The sequence below is a fragment of the Otolemur garnettii genome, unplaced genomic scaffold (assembly GCF_000181295.1).
Source record: "Otolemur garnettii isolate 467f Iridium unplaced genomic scaffold, OtoGar3 scaffold00003, whole genome shotgun sequence".
Classification (NCBI taxonomy): domain Eukaryota; kingdom Metazoa; phylum Chordata; class Mammalia; order Primates; family Galagidae; genus Otolemur; species Otolemur garnettii.
The window spans coordinates 33,037,044-33,045,946 of NW_003852398.1; the positions used below are offsets into that span (position 1 = coordinate 33,037,044).

Sequence of the window (8,903 nt, forward strand, 5' to 3'; positions counted from 1 at the left end):
AATTCACATTTAGAAACTCTGCAGACTCAAGAGTAGACACGAGGTTGCCTCAGCCCCCTCCCCAATCGAGTCCATTAACCACTATATCCCCTTCTCACTGAAACCAGAATGAAACAGCAAACAAGCATGCTCTCATTTACTAAAAACGAAAAACAAAGTCACTGACAAGTTCAAAGTACATGAATTCTAAAGATTCCAAGAACTTCTCAACTAGCTTATTTCACAGAACAGCCAAGAAGCAGTTCAGAAAGTCTGATATCTCCCCCAAGTCAAGCTATGGAAGTCAGAGCAGTATAACACCCTGAGGAAGGAAAGGGCCGTTTCCTGCCTGAAATGTCAATGGCATTGAGACCAGCACTCTAACCCAACCAGCAGGAAGGCAAAATCAAATATTATTTCAAACAAGGGGTGAGAAGGGGAGGGAGGGGAAATACGAAACCAGGAAAAATGGATTCATCTGTTGCAAAAGATAAAGGCACACTGCACCGAGAGGGAAAAGTGGGCCCGCCAGGTTCTCAGCACACACTGGGACAGTGAAATCGGGTGATTTCCATCCGTTTTTTTCACCATCACAAATAAGCCGTTACTGAAGCAAAGAGCCTGGCACTTTAGTTTTAAAAGCCTGGTAAAAGGTTTTGTTTAGATAGAGGCCTGACTAAATGAGTACGTTTGCTTTTGCAGGAAAATGGGGTATGAAGGATACATGGTGAAAGGATGGAAGGGATTTCTAAAGAAAAAAATGAGTCATTTAGAAAATCCTCCTTTTATGGAGTAAGGTTCACATGACGTTTCTTGTACAGAAAACACACACCCCTAATTGTCAATGTGTGAAGGATAGCTAATTTTCAACTGGACCTTCTAATAGCTACTAATACATACACAAAACTGCCATCTAGAGGTTGAATGCTGAAACAAAGTCTGTTACATAAGATGATCCTTTTTTGGAAAACAGAACATCTCACAAACAATTTCACAAAAACACACAAACTAGTGCATGTACACAAACTACATAACAAGTTAGAAGCAATAGTATTATTTTAATTTAAAACAAATATGGCTTCCTTTTGAGACCACAAACTGGAAGAAGGGGGCAAAAAACTTTATCTTTTATAGGAAATATGTATCAATAATAAGTTATCACATACAGACTTTGAAAATAGAATCTTCACCCAGCAGGTCCTTTGCATATATACCCTTAATGCACCATATTTACTCTTAGCTTGTAGATCACTTGAAAAGTCATGACGCTACAGAAAAAGGATCACCATTAAGACAAAAAGAGCATTCACAGAAGCATCCCCCAGAGCTTGAAGCTCACCACAAGAACAATGAAGTCCCAGGTATAGACCAAAAAACTTAAAAACACACCTTTGCAGACAGAGATTCCATCAGAGAGAAATATTATTGCATTCTACCTTCAGAACAATCCTGCAAGTTAGGTGTGATTACGCCCATTTTACCGATGGGGTTACAACACTTCCCCAGGGTCACACACCTAATGAAGAACAGTTTCCAAATTCAACTCAGGGCAGCTTTCATCTTTCCCCTGCATTATGCAGCCTCATATACAAACAAACTTGAAGTGAGAGTGCTGACTGATCAGAGGGTTCTGGTCGATTTTTCAGATCTTTCCTAAACCTTTCCAGCCTCCTGTATTCTGACTTTAACCAAGCTTCCATTTTCCTGGGGTGTTTGCCCCCAGCTTGCACACAAATGCAGATTGTATGTGTGTACCTTTTAAAGTTCTAGTTTAAATAGAAAGTAATATGATTAAGCTTCTTTAGTCTTTTACACAATAGTTCACCAAGATCCCAAAGGAAAGAACCATTCCATCTCAAAACTGAATCACCATAAAAAAACAAAATCAAACAATGACATGTACATCATTAACACTGTATTAAAAGCTGCATCAAATTATGTTTTTCTGCCTCTGGAAGAAAATTGCCTGAGACAGACATTTAGAACTGAACAGAGGTATATAACACATACCTAATTAAACACCTAGCCAACCAATACAAATGAAAGCTCATTACTGTGCAAATAAATACAGGACACTTGGCAGATAGAAAGAGGACAGAATTGATAGTGGGTGTAACATGCTAGGCTGGGATCGGCTCAGAGGAAAGATGTTAGTTACCCTTTACCTATTCATGAAAAGCTCACAAAAGAAAGAGGACTTCAACATTAGTGTGAAAGAAAATCGGATGGGGGCTTTTAAGAAAATCAGTCCAATAGACTCATCAATTTAATATGCCCATGGTCAGAAGAGTCTCCCGCAGGCAGTTATGCTCAAAAAATAAGTAAGGATGGGAGAAAGGGAAGTTAAAAGGAACAGGAAGGCATTCAGCCTATTACAGTCATGCCATTTTTCTCTGTAGGAATGGAAGAGGTTAAGTCCCCCTACTTGATACATTTTCCCACGTCCTTCGGACATGCCAGGTTTGCCAGAACATGCTCAACATACTGGCAGTTATACTTTCATTGCTTGACTATGTATGTGCCTGTATGTATATTCCAGAGTCAAAGGCAAGCTTCATGAAGACAAGGACTATTGTAGTCTAGGCCCTAATACGTCTTTAGCACCAAGTACCCTTTCCCTCTCTGTCTCTGATCTGTCCTTGCTGCCCACTTCCAGAGAGTGCCAACGCTACCAAAGGAACATTTAACACACACAACATTTTCAAATGTACAGACTTCTGTTGGAGTCAGCTAATCCCAGAAAAAAAATAAAGCATTCTAAATGTTTCCTTTCCCCAAATGTAAACACTGTTCCCCATGAGATTACATTGATTCAGTGAATCAAGAGAAGTCTTTTGTTCCTATTATATTCCACATGGTTTATTGGCCCCTCCTGAAAAACATTTGGGAGAAAATATCCATGTCACTTACATCTGTGAGAAATTTCTTAAAAATAAACAAATCCGGGGATGCTGGCAAAAGTCTACCAACAATGACTCTTGAGTTTCAACAAACATCTTCCCTACATGTGCTCATTAATTTCCATAAGATACTACTGTTGGAGTTAATCATTCAGAGTGACTACACACAGATCTTAGCAAGTATAACCAATTCACATGCCATTGCCCCTAAAGGCTGCTTTTAGACATCTCATTTCTTACTCAGAAATTTTACATTAAACTCCCTCAAAGACTTGAAACGCTTTTTAAAAATGATAAATATAGTTTTTATTCATTTAACCAATATAAAATGTAAACCTTCAAATGCTCAGTGCTATGGTAATACAGACGCACCCAAAAATGCATCCTTATTAAAGTATAAAAAGGATGATACAAAAAAAAATACTAATGACAGCTCAGGTTACAGTCATTAAAAAAGCAGCCAGAATAAGGAAAGTAATTTATGTGAATGGGCTACTCTGAAATGAGGTTCCTTGACACTGGGGAGATATCCCCAGCCATTTAGAGGCTGTCGGGGGTATGGGTGGGGCTACTCTGAAATGAGGTTCCTTGTCACTGGGGAGGTATCCCCAGCCATTTAGAGGCTGTCGGGGGTATGGGTGATGCTTCATTGAGAGAGTCCATACCATGTCCATTTCCTGGGACTGCAGGAGCAAAGTACCACAAAGCAGATGGCTTACACTATACAAATGTATTGTCTCATAGATCTGAACTAGAGGCTAGAAGTTCAAGATCAAGGTGCTGGCAAGGTTGGACCCTTCTGAGGTCTGTGAGGGATCTGTTGCCCACCTCTCTTAGATTCTGGTGGAGTGCTGGCAATCTCTGGTGTTCCTTGACTCACAGATACATCACCCTGATCTCTGCTTCTTCTTCACATTGTGTTCTCCCCATGCCCTAGTCCAGTTGTGTGTCCAAATTTCCCTTTTTATGAGGACACATCAGTCATATTGAATTAGGGCCCACCCTAATGACCTCATTTTAACTTGATTACCTCCACGAAGACCCTATCTCCAAATAAGGTCCTAATTTCAGACACTGAGGATTAGGACTTCAGCATATGAAATTGGTAGGGACACAATGTAATCCACAACAAATACCTTCAGAAAAAATAATAAACATTCTCCTCTGGAGCATACTGTGGCAACACCCACTCCCCCCCAACTTCCACAAATCACAGCCATTTATTTAAAGTCATATCATTCAAAAGAAATCAGAAGACATTCAAAGAACCATCATGTTGAAATATGGCATGATACCTTATCCTAAGTAAGTTTTTCATTCAGGATTGAAGAAATACAAAAAAATTTTTTCAAAAAAAAATTTACTAAAAGTTTAAATTTAACTTTTAACTTTTAACTTTTCAATGTTGTAAATAATAAAACCTTTCCAAGGAAAGCCAAAGATATAAAGAGCTAACATTGGCCTAAGAGACACTTGTTCAGAATAGTCCCGGGGTTGTCAATATTTCAGGTGTGAATGTCCTTCAAAACTAGTTCTGAACAGAAGAGGGGAAGAGAAAGGACGAGAGAAAAGGCACTGGATAAGATGTGTCCTCAGAAACTACAGGGAAGCCAATATGGAAGGGTGGAGGACACAGAGAGCAAGGCTTTTGAGATATCTAAAAGAACTAAAATACAAGAATTAGAAGTCTGTTTCTGAAAATGTATTCAGCCTTAAAAAAGATCTTTGACACACAAAGTTCAAAAAATATAGATCTAAATTCCAATGCCCTGTATTAACAATTTGATTTCCAGCTCATTCATGGGTCAAAGAATTACAGCAGTTCTTTCCGTAGGACCTAAATGTCAGGAAGTAATTCCTTCTCACTGTGAGTTGAGGATTAATAATTACTAGCAACATATAGGGATACAATGAAACCAATTAACTGATAAATGGCTTTGACTTCTGCTTTTATTTTTCCTACTCATGTTAGTCTCCTTGAATTAAAAAAAAAAAAAAAAAAAAAAAGAGTCCCCTTAAAAATAAAAGATGGAGCCAGGTACAGTTACATTCACCAGTAAATCCAGCTACTTAGGAGGCTAAGGTGGAAGGATTCCTTGAACAGAAGTTCAAGTCCAGCTGGGGCAACACAGCAAGACCCCATCTCCATAAAAATAAGTAAATAAAGGGTAGAAGAAGAGGTATACCAAAACCAAAATGGCATTCATGGAACACCTACCAAGCACCATGTGCCTGGAACTGTGCTCTTATTGGCACTGACTCTTTTAAATTAGTCATGTGAGGACTTTCTAAAGGTCACAGAGGAGAAGATGTAAGAACAGAACCAAGTGTGCAGCTTTAGTTTATTGCACCATTAGTTTATGATGCCAAATGCAAACGATCAAGTGAGAATGGACAGCACTTCTCAGACTTCAGAGCCTGTTAAGGTGAACACTGCATGGTATCTCTGAAATGCAACCCCTGACAGCACTGGGCTCATCAGTGCAAAGCACTCCTAAGAGTTCCGGAGTTTAGAGGTAGCAAGGCACGCTGGAGTGCACAGACTCCTGCAAAATCCCAGCTTAACCCTGGGGAAGCAACTGCACCCTTCTAAACTACAGACTCCTCAACAGGGGAGAGGAGGTAAGGGAACACCTACCTCCCTGGGTGGCAATGAGGATGCCATGAAATAATGGAAGAAAAGTGTTCAACTCACAGAAAATGCTCTTATACCACTCATTCCTCACCCATCCTCCATTTTAACACCCTTTACCTAAAAAGGTAGAGAGTTCTGTTGTGGTGGCGGTATCTGCTTTTGTCCTAGTGAAGAAATCTGTCTCACCGATTAGAAATCATTTTTCTACTAGTTTTATTTTCTCCACCATATGGGTAAGTACTAAGCTCCTTAGTAAAGGAGCCTACATTTTTCTTTTTGCTTTGTTTTGCTGTAATTACTCGATGTAATGTTTCCAATAAGAAAAGTGTTTTTATGTGCACTGACGAAACTGCATTGTGAAATTTAACACATCAAGCATTAGTAAGAATAAAGGACAACTAGAAAGCTTGAAAGTGTGAATTTTGGGGTCTCAGTCCCACAAAGTCAGATGCATAGGTCTGGGGCGGAGACCAGGAATCTGTACTTCTAACAAGCAACCCCAGTGGGGGTGCAAATGGTTGAGTGCTAACGGTTCTCACCATACAGTAAGATACACTGATGTAATCAGCTCACAGTGTTGACCTCCTAGAATATCAATTCCTGAAGGCCTTAGATTTTGTCACAAAATATCATGAAATACCAGCATTAAGTAGAAAGGACAAAAGCATTTAACCTTAAAAGCCAGGAACATCCCATATCGTACGTCACATAAATCACACCTTAACATGTATTTGTATCTTGATCAAATAAAACATAAATAGTTACTACGTAAATGTTAATATGTTCTACAGTTAACATACCCTGAAAGCCCTGTGAACCCTTATGTTGTTAAACACCTATAACCCTCCTCTCTTTTACTTCCACACTTCGTAGGTCCTAACGTGCATTTTGACCATCAGCTTCTCTGGCCCAGCAGGTGGAGCTGAGGAACCTATGGAAGGCACCACAGCAAGGCAATCACCTCCTAGCTAAAGGATGTGGGGGAAAGAGGGTAGGAGTATTGAGAAGAAAAGGCCTTTGGGCAGAGATAGCAGGAGTGCCGCTGCCTAGCATGTGGGAACACCTTTACTTTCTCTCCTTAGACCCCTTCTAGGTATGTAAGGAAAACACAGACACGGGAGAAAAGCAAAGCACTGCCAAACTGTTCTCACCTCGGAGACCTAAACAGAGAGCCAAAGATGTTTCCTGGTACATGTGTCGAGAGGAGCCTCATCAGAACATGATAAAACCCTCCTGTGCCATACTACAGAACCAAGCACAGACTTAGGAGGAAGCAACTCCAAGCCCACCTGGTGTGCCAAATGTGGCCCGTTTGCTCTTTGCTTACAGTGGGGCATGGACAGCTTTGGTGGCATCAGGAAGGGAAGGTGCTAGAAATGCTGGCAAGGTTGGGAATGGGATGGAGGTGCTACAGTGACTTTTAATTGCCTTTTTAGCAAAATTTCACTACTTCTTGAGAAATGTCTTAAGAAGAAAATAATTCAACTTCAGAAAGCATCTTTGGGCTTGTTTCCAATCTGATGGACAGCTGCCACATGAAGCATGCCCTCTTCCAAACAGCCCTGCAAACAGCGGCCCCCTCCCAGAGCCACACGTTTGAGTGGCATCACAGCTGGCTCCACTTCCACACAAACACATCTTCTGAACCTCCTCGAAGGATGTCAATAATATGAATTCCCTTAAGTCACATGCAAAGAGCAACGTCTACAGGGCTTAAAGCATCCAGATTTAGAACTCATTTAAAACCAAGAATTACCAGTTTGGGCTTGGGAAGGCTCTGTGCAATCCCCTTTGCCACCCCACTCCACCTCCCTCCCTCACTACCCTCTCTCTCACATTCCCTGCTCCCATCCCACACGCCATGACAGGCCAGGGCACTTACTTTTCTTTACAAATTATATTTACTTCTCTGTGTTTAGAAGAGAAATGAAATACCAGTTTGACAGATTAGCAAGGCAAATTAATTAGCAACAAATAATAACAGCTAGTCCTTGTGGAGCACTTATTGCCTGCCACTCTACCAAGCATTTCACATGCATGATCTCCCTGAGGCCTCACCACAACCCTAGGAACTAGGTACTCTCAGCACCTTCATTCTCCAGATGAGACCCTCATTAAGTAACCTGCTCAACATCATGTGGCTACTATGAGGCAAAGTCAAAATTTGACCCCAGGTTGTGTGGCTTGAAAGACAAAGGTACCATCACTAAACTGCTGAAGAGATGCAGAGTTTCCCTGAACTTCTGATCTAGGCTACAAGGGCATCTTCTCTCCATGGGAGCTCCTGCCATGAAGGAGCAGCAGTGCAGAGTAGACACCTGCCACAAGAAGGTTGTCCACACCCACCCACCAACACACCAGGCACACACCCCAGGTGGTACTCAGTCTCAGGACCCATCAGAGCCAGGGAAAGCTGACCACACATAAGCTTCCCAGGGAGGTGGTCAGCACTGGCTTGACAAAATGGTGAGCTTTTTTTTTTTAAATAAAGGGGAAAGATTAGATGGCATTATATGAGTATCATGCTGAGATTTAAGATCTTGCTGCCAGCATTGCTGATCTTGAACAGGCAGCTCAAATAAGCTTAACACGTGGGTTTCAATGAAAGAATCAACCTGTTGCCAAGTAAAGTGTCTCAAAGAATTGGAACGTTGTCAAACTAGTTTAACACCATGAAATGGTACAACTTAATGAGAGATTCTATAAATCTTGAGGAATACAACACACAGCTCTCTCTCCAAAGACTGCGATTTCACAAGTGGTTTCCTGGGCATGTGCACACATTGGTAGTGAAATGCTGTAACTAAAGGCTAGAGTTTCTTTTTTTATTTTTGAGTAAAACTTCTTCCACACCAATTTCTTTTATGTAATTACATTAATTTTTTAAGTAAAAAACAAAAACTCAACGGGCTGTTACAATCATGCTAAACAGTCAGTTTCCTTTAAATATCTGCGCAGTCTCCTGGAGTCCTTTGGAGCATGGAAGCACTGACATAAGAGTGACACAGCCAAGCCAGTGACGATGCAGGGCTGAACCTAAAATATGGGGAGGCTCCATTGATTATTGCAAATCAGCAATGGCCTGGATATCCTTGCAAATCAGCACACTGGCTACAGGTGAAAGGAAGGAGACAGAAGGAGAAAGAAGGAAGGGAAGACGAAAAAAGCAGAAAAGCCTTGACTGAAATTAAAAGCTAAGACAGACAAATTCAGCAACAGCTGATCCTGAGAAAAGTATGGCAGCTACTCACCTGTCTACTGCTTCTACATCAAAGCAAAACCTCTTCTCAATGGAGTCTGTTTTCCGCCGTGTGCAGGATTTGAGGGTGACTGATTCATCTTCACCCTAGTGGGAATACACAGACTATCAAGACGAGACCAGAACATGG

General features: G+C 41.0%; 1 protein-coding gene across 4 annotated transcripts in view; it reads right to left on the reverse strand.

Annotated features, from left to right (window-relative positions):
- ARHGAP26 (Rho GTPase activating protein 26) overlaps positions 1-8,903 on the reverse strand; it is a 431,922-nt gene that overhangs the window by 273,771 nt on the left and 149,248 nt on the right. For all 4 annotated transcript variants that reach the window (XM_023515652.1, XM_023515656.1, XM_023515658.1 and 1 more), the window contains one exon: positions 8,766-8,860. In XM_023515652.1, the coding sequence (XP_023371420.1) occupies positions 8,766-8,860 (95 nt within the window). The remainder of the gene's footprint in view (positions 1-8,765; positions 8,861-8,903) is intronic.